The 24545-nt window shown below is 39.2% G+C and overlaps 1 protein-coding gene across 1 annotated transcript in view; it reads left to right on the top strand.

Moving 5' to 3' along the window:
* The window catches only part of LOC5567603, a 92885-nt gene that overhangs the window by 53121 nt on the left and 15219 nt on the right, over nt 1-24545 (top strand). The window contains exons 3-10 of the mRNA XM_001657531.2: nt 5080-5499; nt 5564-5724; nt 5793-6101; nt 12235-12595; nt 12650-12754; nt 17160-17646; nt 17708-17789; nt 17865-17965. Coding sequence (XP_001657581.2) covers nt 5080-5499; nt 5564-5724; nt 5793-6101; nt 12235-12595; nt 12650-12754; nt 17160-17646; nt 17708-17789; nt 17865-17965 — 2026 coding nt within the window. The remainder of the gene's footprint in view (nt 1-5079; nt 5500-5563; nt 5725-5792; nt 6102-12234; nt 12596-12649; nt 12755-17159; nt 17647-17707; nt 17790-17864; nt 17966-24545) is intronic.

The raw sequence follows: 24545 nt of genomic DNA, 5'->3' as shown, positions 1-24545 counted from the left end.
TATGCTAATTGAAAACATTTGTTAAATATATCAACTAAAAATGATAAGCTACTTTCTGGAAGTTTCTTGATGAGGATGTAGAAAATTCCATCATCGCCAGGAGCTTTCATGTTTTTGAATTTTTTAATAATAGTTCTCACTTCTTCCAAATCAGTCTCCCAGGCATTTTCGAAAACGTTCTCTTGATTGAGAATATTTTCGAACTCCTGAGTAACTTCATTTTCAATTGGACTAGTAAGTCCTAAATTAAAATTGTGCGCACTTTCAAACTGCATAGCAAGTTTTTGAGCTTTTTCGCAATTAGTTAGTAATAATTTGTTTTCCTCTTTCAATGCCGGTATTGGCTTCTGAGGTTTTTTCAAGATTTTCGATAATTTCCAAAAGGGCTTAGAGCCAGGGTCCAATTGAGAAATTTTATTTTCAAAATTTTTGTTTCTTAATTGAGCAAAACGTTTCTTGATTTCTTTCTGCAAATCCTGCCATATAATTTTCATAACAGGATCGCGAGTGCGTTGAAATTGCCTTCTCCTCACGTTTTTAAGACGGATCAAGAGTTTAAGATCATCGTCTATAATCACGGATTCAAATTTTACTTCACATTTTGGAATTGCAATGCTCCGGGCTTCAACAATGGAATTTGTTAAAGTTTCAAGAGCATTGTCAATATCAAGTTTAGTTTCTAAAGAAATGTTAACATCAAGATTGGAGTCAACATACGTTTTATATATATTCCAGTCGGCTCGTAAATAATTGAAAGTGGAGCTGATAGGATTGAGAATCGCTTCTTGGGATATTTGAAATGTAACAGGGACATGATCAGAATCAAAATCAGCATGAGTAATCATTTGGCTACAAAGATGACTAGAGTCGGTTAAGACCAAATCAATCGTTGATGGATTTCTAGAAGAGGAAAAACATGTGGGGCTATCAGGGTATTGAATTGAGAAATATCCTGAAGAGCACTCATCAAATAAAATTCTGCCGTTGGAATTACTTTGAGAATTATTCCATGACCGATGTTTGGCATTAAAGTCACCAATGACAAAAAATTTTGACTTATTGCGAGTCAATTTACGCAAGTCAGTTTGGAGCAAATTAACTTGCTGCCCAGAGCATTGAAAAGGCAAATAGGCAGCTATGAAAGTATATTTACCAAACTGTGTTTCAACAGAAACACCTAAAGTTTCAAAAACTTTAGTTTCAAATGATGAAAACAGTTGATGTTTTATACGCCTATGAATGATGATTGCAACTCCCCCACATGCCCCATCAAGTCGATCATTACGATAAACAAAAAAGTTAGGATCTCTTTTGAGTTTAGATCCAGGTTTTAAATACGTTTCGGTAATAACTGCTATATGCACGTTATTAACCGTAAGAAAATTAAACAGCTCGTCCTCTTTACCATTCAGAGAACGAGCATTCCAATTTAAAATATTTAAATTATTATTTGGATCCATTAGAAAAACGTAATCCAATAACAATTTGATTTGTAAATTTTATACCTACTTGGACTGCTTCAGTCATAGTGGTGGCTTTGAACATTGCATCAATCATTAGATTCAATTGTTCAGTTAGAAAATTAAAATCAGAGGCAGACATGTCATGTGATTTCCCATTGGAATTTCCGGTAGACGAAGAAGCGGAGTTACCTGTGGCGGTAGGGTTTTTTCCATTTGATTTGAAACAAGTAGAATGGGTACCCATGGATCGAACAGGGGAGGAGTTCGAATTTCCTGCTACGATATCGGCAAAGGATTTACCGTGGGTAGATACATTCGAAATAGAAAGATTCGAACGGCTACCCGACGGAATAAAATTAGTTTGTGAATGAGCATGATTATGATCTTCCTGATGGGTATGATTCATGATCAAGCGATCGTTAACTGAAAAATGAGCATTGTTCGATACTCTACCAGGCAAATTCCGGAAACGACCGTTATCGTAACGGATATTATCTTTCATCTGCCTGGCACGAGCCTCAATGACCTTTTTGCGTGAAGGACAATTCCAAAAATTGGACTTATGGTTAGCCCCGCAATTACAACATATGAATTTGGTGGTATCTTCCTTCACTGGACAGACGTCTTTGGCGTGAGAAGAACCTCCGCAAATCATGCATTTAGCATCCATGCGACAATTTTTTGTACCATGACCCCACTTTTGGCACCGACGGCACTGAGTGGGGTTCTGGTAATTTCCTCCAGGTTTCTGGAAATGTTCCCATGTCACACGGACATCAAACAAAAGTTTTGCTTTTTCTAAAGCTTTAATATTATTTAGTTCTTTTTTGTTAAAGTGAACTAAATAAAATTCTTGAGAAAGCCCTTTCCGAACAATGCCAGATTGGGTTCTCTTTTTCATAATGATTACTTGGACTGGGGAAAATCCAAGTAAATCATTTATTCCATTTTTGATCTCTTCAGGTGATTTATAGTCACTTGAGAGACCTTTCAAGACAACTTTGAACAAACGTTCAGTTTTGTCGTCATAAGTAAAAAATTTGTGCTTCTTCTCTTCAAGATGTTTGAGAAGAAGCTCACGATCTTTAAGAGTTTCCGGCAAAACGCGACAGTCACCTTTTTTTGCGATTTGGAAGGAAACCTTGATTCCCCTAATGGAGTTCAAGATCTCCTGCCTAAATCCCCCAAATTCGGAACAACTGACCACGATAGGCGGCACTCTTTGCTTCCTCACTTGAATCAAAGAGCCTGGGCTAGAGGCTGCTTCGATTTGGTGTTCGGAAAATTTGTCTAGAGCATCGAACTGATTGCTCATTTCGATACAATTATTCATTTCACCCTTGGAAGAAAGTTCGCATTCCGGGGAAACGTCCTTTCTTCCATTCTTGCCACGTGTAGTGACAGTTTTAAAACCCACTTTTTTGGAAGGAAGTAGTGAATTCAGAGATTCACCCTTCCTTTTGTTAGTTGTTGATACCATGTTTAATTAATAAACGAAAGAAGACGTGACCTTCGAAAGGTTTTTTCCCAAGACGGTGTCCAAGAAGGATTACCACCGCTAGCTTTCGCCAACGGGTCCAACGAAAAATCGAAGGCACGGGTCCAAACAAGGATCGTAAAGGGATCAATAGTAGAAAAAATAGTACTGAAAAGTACTGTTTAAGTAGCACTGAAAAGTACCGTTTTTAATTTTAGCACTGAAAAGTACTGTTTTTGTAGCACTGAAAAGTACTGTTTTATTGCTTTAGGTAGTTTTTAAGAAAACTTCCAAGAGCAGAGAGAATTCGTGTACGCACAGCACGAAGGTACGATGCGCACTGTTGATGGAAGAGCCTTAAATAGGATATCTTCAAGGCTTCGGTTGCTGTACAATACTTGACATGTTGTAAGATTTGAATGCTCTTGGGATTTCCAATAAAATTATTATGTGGATAAATTATTTACCATCTAACCACCAACCATCTAACAACCATCAAAATTTGACACATTTGTCTACCAAATTACCACTCTTCATTTTATCTTGAAAAATAGATACTTGAAATGAAAAGCACGAATGCAGTTATTTATGCATTCAACTAATATTTGGAATACAAAAAACGTTTTAAGGAATCAGGTTGTCCTCAATTTAAGTTTTATGTTGAAAAAAAGTAGAAAATTCAGGTTTGTTTTGTTATTATTATTGTTATATTTATCAAAGTGCTTTGTCGCCATAGGCAAATCAACAACTTTTTTTTTTCAGTAAGAATCACTTTCCAGGTTTTCTTGATACCTTTTTCAATGAATATATTTTGTTTCTCTAACAAATGATGTAATTATCAGTGTTTTTCATTATCCTAATTTTTTTTTTCCAAAAATTTGAAATTTGTTCAGGTTTGGCAAAGTTTAGAAATGTCCTCCTTTTTCAAAACCAGTAAAGCAAAATGTCCTCCTTTCTGAAATATTCTTCTGGTAAGCCTAGTTCCAGTTGAATATAGAAATGAGACCTTTTTAGAAAAAGGCCGCATTTACGATAAATATCCTAGTTAGTGAGAAATAAGATGAGGCCTTTTAGAAAAATGTTATTTTTTCAAGTTTCATGCATATTTTTGAATGGCTGATGTATGTTTCAGTAAGAATAGACTGTTTTACACCAAAATCAGCAGAAACCCGATTTGTTTACATATTGGACTTGAGGCCTTTTCAATTGTTGGTCTTGAATTTAGAATTGGAACTGGATTTATTTTATATGTCTTATATTCTGAAGAGGGCATGGTGAATATTTGGCCAGAAAGAAATCTGCAAACAGATCCCCCAAGAAAGTAACTCAGGGAATGCGAGACCAATGACGATCCGCTAAAACCAGCCATTCTTTTTGAATTGCTCAAGTGGTGTATAGTGCATCGACATGACCCTTGGGCTCAGACCCTTATCTCCCCGAAACCACCTTAAGGTATTTCTTCGGGGAGGGACCAGTGCATACAGCACGACACGTGTAGCAGAAGTAGCCTAGGCAAACTGCTTCTCCTAGCCGACTTCAACAATGTTACAAGGGACCAGCCTCGGCAGGGCTAATCCTCTGCAGCCAACTCTTGGTCGGCGGGCCATAGGCGCTGCAATTCTAACATAATGTGAGAGTGACAGCCGTAGTTACTGCATTCCAGCACTCGGCATGTAGTGAGCATGCGACCTCTCACAACAATGAAACGGGGGCAATCGAACACGACATGCTCCGCTGTTTCCTCCATCGTGTGGCAGGTACGATGATACTCTATGTCCAAGGAAGTCAAGGAAATTTCCATTACGAAAATATTCTGGACCGAGCGGGAAACGAATTCAGACAACATGGCTTTGTTTTGTAGCCGCGGACTCTTAACCACTTGGCCCCTGTACTTGCTGTACACTTTGATATTTAGAACTTCATATTTTCACTGGTCCACGGATGTTTGTAGAAGTTTGAAGATGATCACAGCTTCATAAAAGGTGGCAATCACAGGTTCAACGCAACTATTTAAAATATAATCATTGCATGTATTTCTCTGATTCCGATATAGATTGTGCATTATTGCTCCTCGTAACATTTATTCACACCAAATTCAACCATTTTCACTATCTTCCCTCTCCGCTCTATCTTCCACAGAGCCAAGCGAGCGGCGTGGCGATGGGCCAAGGATCGTGCTTCGGTGGCAGCTCGGTGGACCTGGCTGTTGGCACAGATTTCCGACCTCGAGTATCGCATCCGGCAGCACAACGAACTGCACAACAAAATCAAAGTGAACAAAGGAGCAGTTACGCTGGAAGATGCATCATCCATCCCGTCTACTCAACCTCCCTCACAGCAGTCGGTCAACGGATACCGGGGCACTCTTCCCGGTAACAGCAAACCGTTGGACGACAGCTACGATGCCATCGCAATGGGCAACACCGGCCATAACGGAGCGTACGATCAAAGCGGTGGTTCCTGTCGAACGAGAGCCTTCCATCGGAATGGGTTCCGAAAGCGGAAACTACTGCAGACTGCAAATCTGCACACAATTTCCAAGAAGGCTGCTCGACCTAGGTAAGAACCTTCATAAGTAATTCAAAGTTTTATTCAGACTAATCATGTTCCAAAATTATTACAGTACTGTGAAATGTGGCTGTGCGTGGCCGTTACACCCGTGTGCGTTGTGTACCGGCCGACAAGATCCTACTGCTCCACGAGATCTACCTGACACGATGCCGGCGTCGGATAGGGTGGCACTACTAGACCCCTGTTTCCACCCGGTGTTAAGTTTCCCTGAAGGTAGATAATGCTCATGACCAAGTCAAAAACTTCACAGAAGCACTAAACAGCATTATTTTTCCCTGCAGACGTCTCCCACAGCATACACTTCGAGGCGATCATGCGGATACCGGAGTGGCAGAACAAAATGATTCGCTGTACGGCGAAATCGATCAGTAAAAGCATCGCCCAGAAGGCAGGATTCACCTCGACCGGTTCGTCTCCGCCCTGTGGCATCCTACCTTCCAGTGCCACCCCGTCGTTCCTGTCGTCGGGTGACGAGGCCGCACCATCATCGCTATCCGTCGGGGGTAACAAGAAGTACGGTCCGGACGGCAAGCGGAAGTACAACAAACACAAACTCGCCGACAGCAGCTCCCTGGAGCAGCCGAATCACAGTAAGTGAAGTCATTATTTTTATGCATTTGTGTGTAAAATGTTAGATATAAATCCAGTTGTTCAGCTTAGTGAACACTTACTCTCATGATAATCATAAACATCATTAGCCACAGCAAAATTCCTGGAGCCTTGGAGAACTGCTAGATGGATATCTGCAAGAGTTTTTCAAGATTTTCTAAAATAATCCTAGAATTAGTATAATAATCCTCGAGGAAACTTCAACGGATTTTTATTATCCCTTTGGAGATATCTTTAAAGCAAGTTCAGTACCTAGATGCAAATCCTGAAATAATTCATGGATGAATTGCTGGGAAAAAAATATTCAATTTTATAGGAGGAGTACTGTTGTAGAATACTGGGATTATCAATATTTTAATTTCAAAAGTATTCATATATCAATCTTTCTCAAAATTCCTGTAGGAACCCTTGAAAACAATTCTTAGCTTTGGTCAAATTTCAAGAAGAAGTTATGGTAGGATGGGAAGAAATTCTAAAAGAATTCAGTGAAAATTTTCGAATAAATTATTCGTATTTTCAAGATGAAATTTCAGCTTTAATGCGTCAAAGAATCCTTGCAGTAGATCCTGTGATAAATTCCGAACAAATATTTTGGAAAAGATCCTAAGATAGATACAAAAAACACCTACTTATTTCTCGAGAAATTTCGGAAAAATTCTAAATCCTAAGGAAATTCATCAAGATCATATTTGTGAAACTTTTGTGAGAGAATCCTTGCGGAAATACCTGAAGAAAATATTGGGCAGAGGATCAGGAAACACGTCTTGTCTCGTGTGTGGACGGTACTAAAGTAAAGTTTACTTTATAAAATCTTATTCTAGTCTACAAGTCATAGTTTGCTCCGTTATTTACTTCAATACTCCTCCTCATCTCACTGTCTTTGGATTCCCATAGCAGCTCGCTGAAGTTCGATCTTCGGCTTCGGGAGCGGCTTCGTCTAGTAGTCCACCAGTTGTTTATCGGTACTGATATAAACGATGTTCTATATCACCACGACAAAGACAAAATAAAGACCCTCCATGTCCCTTGCAGCTGCCCAAAATTTTAGGGCACATAAAGTAATAGAGCAAAATCTAGAATTCCGTGAAAAGTGTGCTGCGATATGTCAAACTTGGGTACCTTTTGCAGTACCAAGGGACCAAATTCAGTACTAGAAGTGGTACTCAATCTGAGCCCGAGTGGGACGGACCTGACCACGATGCACAGAATCCCGAATAAAATAATAACGGATGTCAATATGCTTGGTCCTTGGATAGTACCCACCGTTTTTAGCTTTTTTTTAGTTTTTTTGATTATCGCAATTGATTTTCACGCATTTTTATTATCGCAATTGATCTTCAAGGCTTCATCGATATCGAACGTTGCTTTTAGGCGCTTCCACCAAAGCGCTTCTTGAACAACTGTCTAGAGGGCCATATACTCGGCTTCATTTGTCGATAGTGCTACTGTCCACTATGGCTTATCAGGTGGCCAATAATCAAAAAAGTGATGTGCCCCAAATTTCAATTCTTGTTCGCCATTGCATTGTAAACATGTCTGCTAAGAAATCCCCAAAATATTAGGGCATGATTTGCATTGCACACTCAGATATGAGGTGCCAAAGTTGAGCCTATAGAGAAAAACCTGTTTTTATTAACAAAAACTATGGTTTACTCAAATGAATATAACTTTTTTTCTATAATACTTACGTAAAATGTTTTTACACCATTTGAAAGCTTACAAAAAAGGCTTCCTAGAAACAATAAAAAAATAAAAAAAAGCTTTAAAATAGTGGCTTTTATGATGTTTTTTTTATAAAGCGGTTTAAAAAATCGAATAAGCTTATAGTTAACACATCGAGTACTTTTTTGTCCCAGGCTTAAATTCAGTTCCAAGGGTACTTTGAGATGTAAACTAAAGGATCGTAAAGAATTCAGCCGCACAAATTTGCACTTTTTTAATTTAAGGCTTTTTGAATTTTTCCAATATTTTTAACCATTTTCTATTGAAAACAGCTAAAAACTAATTCAGAAAATAACTGAATTTCGCTAAATCATTCAAATCATCATCTTTATGTAAGTTTTAATATTTATAATGGTTTGCACAACGTTAATCGCATAAATGGCTTACATGCATCATAAGTAACAAAGTTTAATATTTCGCTATAGGCCCTATTCAAAAGTTAGTCTCGAAAACTTGTTTTTGAAAATAAAACATCAAATTTATATCATAAAACTCATAAATACGACATGAGATGGAAAACATATTTTTGGCCGCCAGTCTGTATGGAAACCGCCCATAGTGCTGTCTGCTGACTTTTGCAGTAATGCACTTCTGATCATCACTGCTCGTAGCCCAAACAGCGTCGGAGTACCCGGTGATCATAGGATCTGCTGCTTTCTTGTAGGTCAAACAGAATTTCGCAAGTACCTCAGAAGATGCTTGACAACATTCCAGTTCTTTTCGGCGAGATTCTCATTGAATCGGCATAGAAGACAGCATGGCTGATGTCGGGACGTGTACGCTGCGCTAGGTACATAAGACATCCTACATCATCCTTGTACGGAACTTGCTTCATTCGCTAGTCCTTGTCACCTCACCGTCGATTGATTGCATCTCCTTCGTGAGTTTGTCGTTCGGGTTCAGTGGAGTAGCCACCGGATTGCTCTTCGACATTCCGAACCGATCGAGTATACTCTCAACGTACGCTTCTTGATCGATAGAAACAACCCGGTGCTAGGCAGCCATGTTCTCGTGGTCAGCATCAAACTCAAGAGCAACAACGTACATTGGCCTTATTATATAAGGGAATTTTTCCTCCAATACTAAAATGTGTTTCTAGCTAATCACATCAACCCAAATTGACTTGCTGTACTGCAATCCAATAGCTTGCAACCGTTTGTTTGTTCGAATAGCTGTTGTTATGCGGGAAAAGATTTTTTCGGAGAAAAAGATTTCGCCATCATCGATTGTTATTCCTCAAACGGTTATTTGTTTACAAACATTGAGCTGTCAGTGGGAACCACTTCCCAGTAGGAACCAGAGATGTTTGCTCGTTATTTTTCAATGGGGTTGTATAGGCGGTGTCAGGAGGCTGGATAGAAAGCTTTTGGCTTCTCGTGACACGCTTTCCCAGTATGTGTTTCGCCGGATCGATGTCTGTCATAAGACAGGTCATCGTTCAGCTTCTTACACCATTGACGACAATTCGTGAAAGTGAGTATATCGTCAACATAGATGGCCTTGAACAAAACTTTGTTGCCGAAGATCTTGTAGGTAATACAAACAGGAGTCGTAGTAGGAGGCAGTCTTTAAAATTGTCTTTGCTTTGCGTTGCTTTGATTCATAAAACAAGGAGAAAGAGAATGCACGATCCTTATTTTTCAATTCAACAAGGCTTTGATGTGATCCTATCATTTCGGTAAAATACTGCATCATTTTTCTGAATCATTTGTGGCTCATTCAACTGCGTGGATCATGCTGTAGGTAGATGGGTAACAAACATTGTTAGTAGCGAATAGCTAAACATTGCATATAATTTGCAATTGGCTTAGATGGACAAATTGATGTGAATATTTGCGAAAAAGTTACATGTCTTCTCAGTGAGAATCGAACTCACGACTCCCCGATCTCTAGTTGGGGCGCGATGGACAAATTAATGTGAAGATTTGAGGTGCACTTTGCGAAAAAGGACCACGTGATTATTGAGCTGAAATCGAATTCAGGTTAACTTCTGCGTCCTCTCATGGCGTAGTGGTAACGCCATGGTCTAGTTGGATCAATAACGTTTTTAACATATGAATTATACATTTTGAACCAAACTATTTTTTCATAGATATAGCTAATCTTTAAACGATTTCTGTTACTCAAAGAAATTATTAGTTTTCACTCGTGATAGGTATACCAACTTCTTCTTCTCCTTGGTACTACGTCCTCACTGAAATAGAGTCTGCTTATCAGCTTAGTGTTCTAAAAGCACTTCTACAGTTATTGACTGAGAATTTTCTTTGTCAATGTTACCTTTTTTAGCCGTATATTGCAGGTACGATTTTATTCCCCCATTCTTTTTGACGTTCGAATTCAACTTCGATCGAAAATCGTTCCAAATTCCCGTTAACGTTAGCAAAATTATATGGGACATGTATTCGAACAATTAAAAGCCGATTGAAAGTTGGATATGTCGTGATAATCTATGGGAGATTCTACGCTTAGGGACGTCAAGGAAATCTAAAGGAGACTCGATCCCAGACACCTCCAGCTGAGTACCGTTTTTCGAGTTTTTCGACAGTTATCACTCTATGTGACTGGTGGTAGTGCTTCGTGAGGCCCAAGCAGGACGGTTCGGTTTTGCGTCGTCCGATAGATTTTGCTCACGATTTCGCGCGTTTTCGTCGCCGGAGATTTTTTTTTCCCTGATTTGGAGCGTCTTGCGTCTTGAGGTATTTGGGAAGGCCCAAGCAAGACGGTTTGTTTTCGGGACGCCAAGAAGTTTTGCTGTCAGTGTCAGTTTTGTGTTCAGTCGAGAATGGATTACCAACTGGTGAGTTCGTTTCATGCTTCTGATAAACATTTTTTCTTGAAAGCGTAACTTTTATGTAATATTAAATCAAACTTTGTATGGTTCGTCACTATAAGTGTCGGCATTATGCTTTTTTCTTATACAATTTCAATATACATATATTTTTCTCTTTTTGACATTATTAAAAATTGTCTTTTGAATTGTTCGACATTGTGAATGTTGACGTATTTTTTAAAACTTCTACCATATCGAGACAAAATGCACAGTAATACTCATATGTCATTTTCAAACAACCTATGTATGGTTCGTCACTACAAGTGTCGGCATTATTCCTGTTTCATATAATTTGAAATATATACATGTCATTTTCAGTTTTCGTCATTAATAAAAACGTCTTTTGAATTGTTCGACATTATAGATGTTGACGTATTTTTAAAAGCTTCTACCAAAAACTTCTCGAGACAAAAATACAAAACTAGCTTTAAATATAAGTCGTATATTTTCTTCTTGTGTATGGATCGCATCACCGACCAGAGGTGACTTCCAGATCCTCCCTCACTAATAAACACCCTTCCCGTGGTGATTGTGGAGATGCAGAGGTATTCTCGGTCTCTAGAAGCAACAATCATTACACCCTAACATTCCTTCCCCATCCCAACTGACTGTAAGGACTTGGCCGGCGCCGTTATTGATCAATAATATTAGATCTGCTAAAATTGCACTTCGAGAGTAAGCAGAAACTCCCATCCCTTATTCATTTGGATCGTAGTGCAATTCTTACCAGTTCCGATCAATCACGGAGTAGCAACCATTGACATGTACAGTCAGTCTATGCTATGCTATGCTATGCTAGTTATCACCTGGGAGGGAGACACCGATACTACACACGGAATATAGAACAATGTTTGTTTGAACTGCAAGATAACTCCAGCTTGCCAACAACAATCAAGGCAGGCTTGGGGAAAATCGCTAGTTTTCTTTTGTTGTGTACTTTTGATTTTTCCTGACAAACATGGAAAAAGGGCCACAGTTTTCTATGCACTAAATATTCATTTTTATTGGAAAAAGTAGAACGATGCGTTTTTCAATGCTTTATATTCAATCCGATTGAAAGGTGCTCACGGAACATTACTTGCATTGTGTGCATGAATTGATTTTCATTCTATTTTTGTCACTTTTGATGAAATGCGAAAATGTGTTTTAATTAGTTACGCGCTTTTTCTATGTTAGTCCAATGTTTGAGATCTGGGCTCATAGTGACAGTTCGTGACAGCGGAATCCCGGCTCACTATGACGTACAGAAATTTTGTATTGGTTTCTCCCTCCCAGGTTATCACTCTATGTGACTGGAGTCGACGGGTGACATCTGAAATATGTATGCTTGCTTTGATCGATAATGAATATAGACGAGTCATATGAATCTGCTCGATTTACAAAATAGGCCCCTATGTTCTAGATCTAGAGATCTAGAATATTCCATGCCGCTGTGATCAGTTGCTAGGATACATCAATGTAAACAAGTTGAAATGTTAAAACTTTAGATCATTTTTTACGTGAAACAAATAATCATCTAGCGGAATCCTAATCCAGCCACCTGTAACTGTCTTCCATTTCAGAACTCAAAAAATCGAAATCTCGACAAAATCTCTTGCTGGCCAGCGGTGGTGGTGGCGGCGGCAGTCGAAAGACCTCTTCCGGTGGTTATCCGCCCAGTGGCAGTAGCCAGTACGGCATCTCTAGTGGATACGGTGCCACTCCAGGCGGCAGCTCGAACAAGTACTACAAAAGCTCCAGCAGCAAGTACCGGAAATCGTCGCACTCCTCAACGACGATGCCCGGCGTCGGAGGTCACAGTCGGTACAACAGTGGCGGCTATGACTACATGGACCCCACCGGAATGCAACAGGATGGAGCCGGCAGCGGCAGCAGCAGGAGCAAAAATTCGTCACCTACGCCGAATCATCACCGAAATGAGAGGTAGGATTATGCTCTAAACTTTATATTCACATTCTAATCAATGTATCTTTCTAGGAAAAACCGAACCTCGTATGACATTGATAATATTGTCATTCCGTACAGCGTTGCTGCTGCAAATAGGGTAGAAATCCTACAGTATAAGGAAATTACAACACCAAAGTAAGTTGCATCTTGATACATACCTACTTCTAGCACAGATCTTTTGCATTTAATGTTATAACAAATAAAATCAACATGTCTACAATTTGTACAGAAGAAAGTTTAGACTTTATTTCTTCTTTTCCTAGTGAAATGAAAATAATGTGTCGCATTCTCCAGTGCTTTTTTTTCTTGAAATGTTGTCTGTAGTATTATATAAATTTACAATAATTAAATTTAATCAAGTGAGCTGAATTGCTGAATTTGCAAAAAAAGAGAGTATTGCATCTTGTGAATTAGGCACAAGATATGAAAATTCACAGAAATGATCCAGTTGCCCTCTTCTTTGTATCAATCTAGTGTTGGAATTTGTAGTGCTCTCGGAACTATATCAAGCAACCTATCTTTCTTTTGTATTTTAATGTGTACCGTAAAACGGGGCGAATAGAAAAAGTGGGGCGAATAGAAACAAAGCGACCTTTAGTTAAAAATGCGACTATTATGCAATGATAAACTTTAGAAACCTACAGAAATATTTTTTTTTTCATTAGTTCAATAACAACAGAGTATCGCTAAACTATTTTCAAATTAAAAATTTTGCTACATTTCTCATTAAAAATTTGAGAAGAAAATATTGAAATCTTAATCATTTTTGATAGCTTGAAACATCCGCCATTTTGGCTGATTTCAAAAATGATCTAAAATTGAACTTGGTTTCAAAAATTTTATTTTTTTTCTTCACTAAGTAAATACCGTGAGGGCCCCTAACTCTGCGCAGCTCCTAACTCTGCGCACTTTTACCAAAATTCACCAAAATCTGGTAAAACACTTAAATTTTTGTTTACAATTTTTGTTTCATATATTGCTACAATAGTAATAAAAAAGTACGCGAAGAATTTTCTTGACAAATTATGTTTATTACTCTAATAAAAAATGAAATAGCTTTAAAAATATTGAAAAACGTCCAAATTGACTGCCCGTTAGCAAAAATGCTAAGGGAGTACCTCATCACTTAAGTCATTTGAAGCAAATTAAAGAGAATATGTTTCAGATTTTTAGTACGTAGGCACTAGTTTATTTATCGAGCAATCATCACTGGTAAAGTGCAACTTTTTTTCCTTCATTTTCTTATTCTTCTTAAGTGCGCATAGTAAGGAACCCTTTTTTCAACTATGTTCCTTACTATGCGCAGCAGTTATAAAACGTTATTTTCAACAAACAATCAACCCTCCAGAGGTCGATATTGAAGGGAACCATCGACTTGTCGACACCATCGTGATATGGAATAGAAATGCTTTGGAAAATTGTTTGAGGGGACCATCATAGTAAGGGAAGATTAAAAAATGACGTCCTTCACATTTTAAGGATTTCTACACTCCGTCTCCTCAGTCCCTGTCGCGATTTTTACAGTACCTAATGTCACATTGTCATAGACTCTTCCTCCCCTCAACGATGGACGTAATTTTTGAATGCTCCCTAACCATGCAATAAAATAATTTAGATATTTTGTATAGTTTCATGAGTCAATATCGAGTAATGGAACACCGAGGTTTAATCGTATTTGCTATATAGAAACGCCAATAAAGTACTGTTATTGATCTGCAATAGGAATCGTTCATTAATTACGTCACGCTTATACAGAGTGGCGATACTTCTCGATTGATTGATGAACAATACATGAAGAATGGATATACCCTTTCGCTTAAACTATTATTCGTATTTAGTAGAAATGTTCGGGTTTTACCAGAGTCTATAAATGAAGAGTTGCGCGAAGAGTGAAACCAAATCTACCTATCGAACTGTCAAACCGTCTACCTATCGAGCAGACCAGCATAACAAATAGCCCCATTAAACATTTGACAGTTCAACAGCCGACTAAATTGGTTGTTGCACCGACGCTTATGGAAGTTTAACACAGCGAACAACTGACTAATCGCTAGATTAAATCGGGTGACCGAGGAAATCTGCGTTTTAGTAGGTCAACTTGCTTGGATTTTACTTAAAATACCGATTTATCCACCTATTTAGTAGGATTGCGTCGGCCCACCCTATTAAATCGGATGATATTCGATTGATCCTTGTGTTAATCTTCCATAAGCGACGGTGCAATAATCGACCGATTTTGCAACCAATTTAGTCGGCTGTTGAACTGTCAAATGTTTAATGGGGAGGGGCTATTTTTGAAGAAAAAGGAGAACAATCATTCAAAGAAGCGTCTTCGCGCAACTCTCTGTATATAGACTCTGGGTTTTACATATAACAAACCCGAACCAGGTTCTTATTTATTTACTTCAAACCCGGATCCGACCCGAATCCGAGACAATTATTTAATACCGAATCCGGACCCGAACAGAACCAAACAAATTTGGGTTTTATATTTTCTAATGAAAATACATAAACAGTCCAAGCTAATTTTCCTTTACACGCCAAAAGTGAACGCAAAAAAGACGTAGTTTGTACGTGTGATTGTAATTTCGATTATTTTAAGAGTTGCCCTTAATGGCATTCATTAACACTAATTATCATGGATTGAATTATAGATAAAATTCACTTCATTTAGTAAACTTCTATGTTACAGACATTCCACGCTCCACTAGGGACGTAAAGTCGTATAAAGTAAGAAAATGAAGATTAATTCAGAGTTTAACTGCTAGTAATGCTTTTAGTAAAATACTTTAACTGTTATAAAGAATTTATCGAGTGCGCAGAGTTAGGAACCTAAATGCGCAGAATAAGGAGCATTGCAAAAATGAGTGCGCAGAGTTAGGAACACGGACACCCTTGAGAAAAATTAAAAAAATGCAATAAAAATCATTACTTAGTGAAACTTTTATATTTTTTCCTTATACATAAGATCAATAAGTATTTGCTCCGAAAATTTCAGACTATTGTGTTTTGTTTTCAATTAATTACAGCTGTTTGAAATTTGAAAAGCCTTAAGTGCGCAGAGTATGGGGCCTTCACGGTACATGTTGATATTTCTTCAAGATGCAGTTAAAAATGTGTTTATTTTCCCATTTAAATAAAAAAAGTATTGATATTTACTGAACAATGTTTCTATTCGCCCCATTGCGGGGTGAATAGAAACATACAACATTTTCATAAATATTTGTACGATATAATTTTTATTTTTTAACAGCGATTGGGGTCTTAGTAAAGGAAGACGCGACCCATATTTAAGACTAATAAAATTGGATTTTATCCACACGGTTTAAGTTGTACACATTCAAACATGTCGGAAAGTGTTTCTATTCGCCCCATTTTACGGTAACTCACGTTCACGTTCAGTCGAGGATTGACTGTCACCTGGTGAGTTCGTTCTATGCTTATGATAACCCATTTTTATCGTGGCAACGTTGCGTTCATGTTGTTTTCAAACAAACTATGGGTGGTTCGTCACAATAAGTGTGTTCCTGTTGCACATAATTTTAGGGCCCTATTTTATAAGTCGAGTCGATCAGAAACGACTCGATTGGAGTCACCAAAAATTTCACTCGACTCGGCTCTGTCACTCGAGTTTATCGACAGTTGTCACTCTAAGTGACTGGATTACTTTGGGAGTCGACGGGTGACATCTGAAATATGCATGCTTACTTTGATCGACAATGACTACAAACGAGTCACATGAATCCGCTCGATTTACAAAATAGACCCCTTAATGTATCCATAACTTTTGTCGTTATTATTAAAAATAACCTTTATGAATGTCGACTACTTTTTCAAACTTCTACCAATATACAGTCATCTCTCCATAACTCGATATTGAAGGGACCATCGAGTAAGGGAGGTATCGAGTTACAGAACACGAAATCAGTGCAACTGCGATCTAAGGGACCATCGAGGTAGCCATGAAAACCAACTTTTACTATGGTTCTCTAACTCGATATCGAGATACGAAATATCGAGTAAGGGAGAGATGACTGTATTTCCACCACGAGACAAAAATGCAAAACTAGTTACAAGTAAGAGTCGTATTTTTCGTCCTTGTCCATGGATCGCATCACCGACCACAAGTGACCCCCAGATCTTTTTCTTCCCTCACTAATCAACACCCTTCTCGTAGTGATTGTGGAGATGCAGAGGTATTCTCGGTCTCTAGCAGCAACACTCTTTGCACACTAACATTCCTTCCCTTGTCCGGCGCCGTTATTGATCAATAATATGGGAGCTGCTAAAATGTGCCCTTCGAGAGTAAGTGAAAAGTCCCATCCCTTATTCACTTGGATCGAAGTGCAATTCTTACCAGTTCCGATCAATCACGGAGTAGCAACCATTGACATGTACCTACAATCAGTCTTTGCTATGCTATGCAAATGAAAAGGGGAAAATATTGGCTTTGTGTCAAAATTTGAGACAGTTTTTTTATTGCTCTACGCAACACACCGTGCTAGAGTTACAATAACTAATCAACCATTCTATTTCATAGGTGGCGCGTTGTCGGTGATAACGAAGAATCAACCGATTTGGACGGCACCGCCGCGGATAAAACACTGGACAGTACGGCGGATTCGGGCATCCTTAATACTAGTCATCCCTCAAAGGCGGCGGATTCGAGCGATAAGCTACCCCCGAAAGTACCTGCGGCTGCCAGCATCAGTAAACCATCTCAATCGGTGTCGGCACCGGTTCTACCATCATCTGCATCCGCCATTTCCAGTGTTAACAAATCGGCTTCGGAGGGGCAGTTAATTGTGCTTCCGGCGATTGACGAGGAGGACATCTCCGATGAGACCATTCTGGTGAAGCACGACCGAGCCCTGCAGGAGGAACGTAAGAAGTTCCAAACGTACATGAAGTTCCCTTGGAGCAGGCCCCGAGCCAATCGTCGAATCGACAGCAGAGCGGAATCGAGTGGTGGTAACACTCCGGATCCAACTTCCCCGGCGCCACCGACTCCGCTGGTGGATCATGAGGTTCGTTGAGTTTTGAGATTTTTAAGAATTATTCGACTAATGTTGATTTTGATTTTTGCAGTCCAACACGTCTCCTGCATGTCCTTCAACGCCACTTACGCCACTGGATTCGTTGGAGCTGTCTGAAACAAACGTGATCAATGGTAAGAGTTGTGACAAACAAGAGTTTTTGTGCACTTAATCTGACATTTACCTATTTCTTATCGTTATACGTCTAGCCCTCAATCAGAGCCTAAACAGGAAAGAGCGAAGGCGAACCGTTTCTAGCAAAACGCCGCGAGAGGAGATTCCGCGCAGTAGTTCGCCAGATATTCGAGAGGTAGGTCAATATTTTAATAGAATGAAACCTTCGGCAAACTTGGCATTAGAATTAATGGCATTCGTAGGAAGTTCGTCATTTAGGACAGCGGAAAACAGTTGTGTAACAAAGGCGCGCAAATCGATTTCTTGAACCTTTCATATATTACTGTTGTTTTTTTCACTATCATGAATGCCATGTACCTTCAAGTTTGAATTGTTTATAAGAAGATGCCTGTGCCGTTTCATTCTTGTATAGAGTTTTATACTTACAATTCAATAATAATCTCGTTTCTAAACTATCACTTATTCATTCTATTATTTGGTACGTCGGATTTGTATGAAATATCACCGTTTTTACTGAACACTAGATTCGCCTGTTGCGCTCACAATCGCCAAATCATTAACCTTCGGGCTGTCGCGCTGTTGTACTTTGTACAACAGTTGTGATTTATATGCTATCATTTTGGAACAAAGATATATATATCTCGCATAATCCCTGGCCTGGATCATGGGGATTGACGGTGCCAAAGTAAAGGTGCACCGTAAAATAATATCCGTTTGTATAAAATATCACCTTCCCAATACTTTGGCACACCTCTAACGGATCATGATTTATCATGAAACGGCTGCTTGCAGGCTGAGGATCTGTTAATATGTTTCTGCATATTATCAGGAACTCTTCGAATGGAGGGACCGCCAGGGCTCAGTAGTTACTTATGCACCACTACTTGTAGTTGCAGTTTGTTAGATGAATTGTAGCATCCTTTGTACTAATCGGTAATGGTGGATAGGTTTCGAAGCTAACGCATGATCCAACTTTTTGTTTTGTGACTTAAAAGTGAATATTCGGTGAGTTTCTGTGTAACATTCGTCGTTATAAAATTAATGATTGTGAGGGTGATAATGATACTTGATGAATTGCATTGTGATGATAAACTGTTGAAATTGCATTTGAAGTGATTGTGAGGGTTACGTTAATACCACAGACATAATAGTAACAGTATGCACTTATTTCTTTAAACAAAAACACTATTGCCTAGTTCTTTACACTTTTACAATGACAGTGTTCATAATAACAGCGAGTGCAATAGAAGTGATCGAAGTATTTTTTTGTTACGGTCGTTGTGATAATTCGTAGTTCAATTAAATAGTAATTAAAAAACATCCTTCAATTATTGGTAACAAAATAAATTGGTATGAAAGTGGCGTGATGTAATATTGGTGAAACTTTTAGCTGTGACAGTGGAAAGTGATAACGAAAGTTCATACATGATAATCGGATATAGAAGTGCTAGTGTCAAAAACAAAAGTGAGGCAATTATGTGACAGTCAATAATAAAATAAAATGGGGAATGGGGACCTTTTAATAAAACTATTTCGTTCTTCACTTTAACCACTCTAGTAACATTTCAGGCCTTATCATAGTTTGATAGTAGTCTGAACTACTAGACTGCAAAACTACGGTAAGGGCTGATTGCTGCTAGGGTAAACAGTGACCATTTGAGCAACATTGCTTAGGAACGTCTGTGTGATGAACGCAATAGAGGCTTATAAAAGCAAATGCTGGGAAGGAGCTTAGGGCAGATTAAAAGTGCCAGTACTACCCCTATCGCTACCGACAAAAAAAAAAAAAAAAAAAAAAAAAAAAGATATATATCTCGCATACTCTGAGATAACGCCCTAAAAGCCATTGGTAGCCACATGTATAGATCGTTGTTTCTGAGCAAAAGAAAGAATAAGCATCCAAACCTACATCACGGGCAGGTAGCTAATGATCCTTTCTTTCCCATAGCGTTGTTAAATAACATGAAAATCCTTTCAAATGCTCAGAAACAACGAGCTACACACATGGTTACCAATGGCTTTTAGGGCGAGATCAGAAGTTATGCGAGATATCGACACCAAACCAAAATGTATTCCTCAAGAATCTTCTTAGGAACAATACTCGACAGTTTTTATTTACAGTGTGACCCTTTATAATGCTGTAAAATCAACAAATGTACATGAAAGTCGCATAATAATGAACGCACTATATACGGTTCGAGTAAACCACAGGTTTGAATCGGTATATCTCAAAATCCAGATAATATAGAAACTTGGGGTTTTTAGTAAAGTTGTTCTGGAGGTGAAGCGCTATCTGATGGTACCTCATTTAATTCGGAATTTGACCGCTAGATGGCACTAGTGGGCATGGAAGTTTTACTTTTGTTTTGCAGATATTTCAGGATCCTGATCATTTAGAAGGATGGCGTCTTCGGCAAAATTGTTAAGTAAGTTAAGGACTGTCATTGTTCGAGCTAGTTGATTCAAAATTTTGCCACTAGGCGGCGCTAGTGTGCATGAAACTTTTGTTTGCAAATATCTCCAGAGCCTGACCACTTAGAAAAATAGTGTCTTCGGCAAAGTAGTTCAGTAGCTCAAGGACTATCATTATTTGAGCCAACAAATAGGATACTTTGCCACCAGGGGGTGCTAGTGAGCATAACATTTTTGTTTTGTGGATACTTCAGGATCTTGCCTTTTAAGCCAAGCACCTTCAGCAAAGTTGTTCAGAAGCTCAGGAACTATCATTATTTTACAAAATCTCGAACTTTAAGGATTAAACAAAGAAATAATTTGAGCTATCGAGCAACTCTGTTGAAGACGCCATCTTTCTAAGTGACCAGGCTCCTGATATATTTGCGAAACAAATGTTTTATGCTCACTAGCGCCGCCTGATGGCAAAATTTTGAATCAACTAGCTCGAACAATGATAGTCCATAAATTATCGAGCAACTTTGCCGAAGACGCCATCTTTCTAAGTGGTCAGGATCCTGAGATCTGCGAAACAAAAGTTTCATGCTCACTAGCGCCGCCTAGTGGCAAAATCCCGAATTTCTTGGCTAAAATAATGATAGCCCTTGAGCTACTGAACAACTTTGCCGAAGACGCCATCTTTCTAAGTGGTCAGATTCCTCGGATATTCGCAAAATCAAGGGTGTTGTACAAAGTACAACGCGTGACTACTCGCGTTACAAAAATTCGCGCGACGACCGAAAGGTTAAAAACATATTCTGCCTCTTTCTCTACATACCAGCCATGTAATGAACACAAATTTTATAGCTCCTCCATGTATGACGGTAATTGGTACCGCGTAAATGGAATCCCTCAGCTTGGCGTGATGTTGATGAGTATTATCAAGCTTGCCCAGGATTCCGTCTAATTGGTCCAGTACGGTACTTAATGGCAACAATCACAATGCGTTTACCCCAGCGCTTACCGAAATGAAAACGATGTGGACGCATGGTAGCTCACGATTCAAAAAAAAAAGAAACCAATTCTCAAAAAAATATTCAAACAGTCTTATTCCCGAATAGTAAACGAGCTTGCATTATCGATCGATTAATTGTATTCTCCAGACATTCCTCTTTAGATTCCTCCATCAATTCTTCCAGGAAATCTTCCAATGGGTTTTCAATGTATGTTTAGAGGATTTTTTTTTATTTGCTGCAGGTAATCCTTGAACACTTAGACGCCTCTACCGCCAGTAATTTCCACAATGATTATTAAAAAAAGGTTTACCAAGAGGCTGTCTATAGGAAATCTTCCAAAGATTCCTGAAGGAGTTATTCCAAGGAAATCCAAAAGGTCCATTCTTGAGTTTTTGGAGAGATTTGTCCAGGGATTTTTCCTGGAAGATCTACAACAATTCCCACGCCAATTTTCCTGTTATCCTTCCTGGAATTTGCATATGAATTTCTACAAGAATTCATCCACATTAAACCAGGTATCACTGTCGTACATTCAGGGATTATTCCTGCAAATCTTCTAAATATTTTATTTTCCGAGTAATTTCTCAAGAAAAGTCTAAATGGATTTGTCAAGCAATTATTTCAGATTTCTTACCAGATAAGTAGTACCTAGTACTACTGTGTCAATTCCAAAAAAAATCTCCGACCTTTCACACACAAGTTTCTTTAGGAATTTCGTCCGATAATTGTCAAGGAATTTGTGCAGTATAGCAATTAGCATTTTGTTTAGAAAATCCACCAAGATTTCATCGAGACTCTATCAAGTTACTCATCAAAGGTTACTTTACAATTCTATCAAGTTTCATCAGATGTTACTTAAGGGTTTCTTTTTGGAATACCATCCTAAAAATAAACATCATTATTGCCTGAAAAAATCCTGCATGAATATCTGGTGGAATTCCTGATAAAACCTCTGAAGCAATTTCTGTAGTTAGCCTTAGAAGATGTCCTGAATTCCTAAAACGAAACTTTTGGAAGGATTCCGTAAAAATCACTAAATGAACTCCTGAAGGAATCTTTGTAGTTATACCTGAAGGAAACACTTTTAGTGAATACCAGGGTCAATTCCCGGAATAAAAAATGATAATATATATACAGAAATCCGAAGAATTTGTGTATCTTGGTACTTTAGTGACTTGCGATAATGATGTTACCCGCGAGGTGAAAAGGCGTCTTACAGCTGCGAATAGGGCTTTTTACGGGCTCCGTAACCAGCTTAAGTCCCGTAGCCTGCAGACGAAAACAAAATTCGCGCTATATAAGACTCTTATCCTTCCGGTTGCTCTATACGGCCATGAATCCTGGACGTTAAAAAAGGTCGACTGGAAAGCGTTTGGAGTTTTTGAGCGTAAAGTGCTGCGAACAATACTCGGCGGTAAACAAGAAAATGGCATCTGGCGGCGTCGCATGAATCATGAGTTGTACCAAGTATATAAAGAAGTGGATATTATCAAGCTCATAAAACACGGCAGGCTGCGTTGGGCTGGTCACGTGGTACGAATGCCGGAAGAACGACAAGCAAAAATAATATTCAGTAGAGAACCCGGACGAGGCCGTCGGCTTCGTGGTAGGCCGCGCACACGTTGGCTTTTTGCAGTTGAAGAGGACTTAAGGGCACTTAACGTTCAGGGCGACTGGAAGCGATTGGCTAAGGACCGAGCCCAGTGGAGAAGAATTATCCATTCGGCGTAGATTCAACGTAGCGGATTGTAGCCCATAAAATCAAATACAAAATGTCTGGTAAAATTCTCTGTGGATTAAAAATCAACTCTGGTTAGGGTTTCTTGGTTATCGTGATTTCTATTTAGTCCCTTTTGGATCTCTTTTTAAGGTGAAGCGGCGTGTAACTCAAAGAATCATTAGAATCATCATTGATGTAACAGTAGTAGTGTCGCCTTTCCATGTATATTTTCAAAACAAACAAACAAAAAATATAACATTTGTGTTAAGCATATTTTTATGTAAACACACTGGAAACTTAGTAGATTGACGAGTATTAGAAATCAAAATCAACTGTTCAATCGTACATATCAAAAGAAAACATTACAATTTAATCAGTTTCGAGTGTTCGGGTTACGTCGTACATCAACACGTGCCAGTAGCTCGTATGTTTTTTGCACGGTTTTCTCCGGAATTCGCGCAATTAATTTTCAAAACCATCATTACGCGATTGGTCTCGCCGGTGCTGCCACGGTCATCGTGAAGTCCTGGTGAAATCTCTAAGGACTCACAGTGCAAATCATTAAAAAGTGTCTCACGGTGGTGCAGTTGTTATTCCTATCCACACAAACGCTGTAACAATAGACTATACTGATCGGTGAATCCCGAATAGAAGTTGGTGTCAAAAACTGATCAAAATCGACACTTAGTTATTCGTCGCGATTAATCGAAAATAGAAATCTATCCGAATTAGTGCTTCTGACGCTCGGCCTAATGGCCGGCGAACCCCCCGCCGTATTGGCGGGGGCCCCCGGTGACCCAGCTGGGTCTCAGCGCGGTGGAAGAGTGCCGGGATGGATGCTTAATAAGGATGATTTGGGCCAACCCATGGTTTTAGTTCTGCGATGCAAAGTGCCCGACGGTGTAACGGACGATCCTCAACTTCCTGAACCGTTTGTCATCGGCCTATCTGTAGAATCGGCAATCGGTATTAAAGAAGCCAGAAGCGTAAAAGCTACCCGCGAAGGTCGTGGTTCACGATACCTACTTCGCACTACCTCCAGAAGTATCGTTAATAAGCTAACGCAGTTGACTGAGCTCTCCGATGGTACGGAGATAGAAATATTCCCACACCCAACCCTAAACACGGTGCAGGGCATCGTATATGAGCCGGACTCAATCAATACGGACGAACAAGTGATCCACAAGCATCTGATCTCCCAAGAAGTACAAGCAGTCCGTCGCATCAAAAAGCGAGTAAATGGCAAGCTCCAGAACACCCCGCTGCTGATCCTAGCTTTTCACGGTACAACGCTTCCAGATCATGTCTTCTTTGGGTTGTTGCGTATTCCAGTGCGGACATACTACCCATCTCCGCTACTGTGCTACAACTGTGGATCATACGGCCACCCCCGAAAAGCCTGTCAAAAGCCCGGCATTTGCCTACGTTGCTCACAACCGCTCCATTTAGCAGAAGGAGAACAATGCAACAACACCCCACACTGTTACCATTGCGAAAAAGAGCACCCCATTAGTTCACGGGACTGCGCTAAATTCAAAGAAGAAGACAAAATCATCCACATAAAAGTGGATCAAAACATCTCGTTTGGTGAAGCTAGGCGCCTCTTCAACGAAGAAAATAGGAGAGAA

Source organism: Aedes aegypti, chromosome 3 (genome assembly GCF_002204515.2).
Source record: "Aedes aegypti strain LVP_AGWG chromosome 3, AaegL5.0 Primary Assembly, whole genome shotgun sequence".
NCBI lineage: Eukaryota > Metazoa > Arthropoda > Insecta > Diptera > Culicidae > Aedes > Aedes aegypti.
The sequence above is the reverse complement of the archived record's forward strand: the minus strand, read 5'-3'. Positions and strand labels throughout refer to the sequence as shown.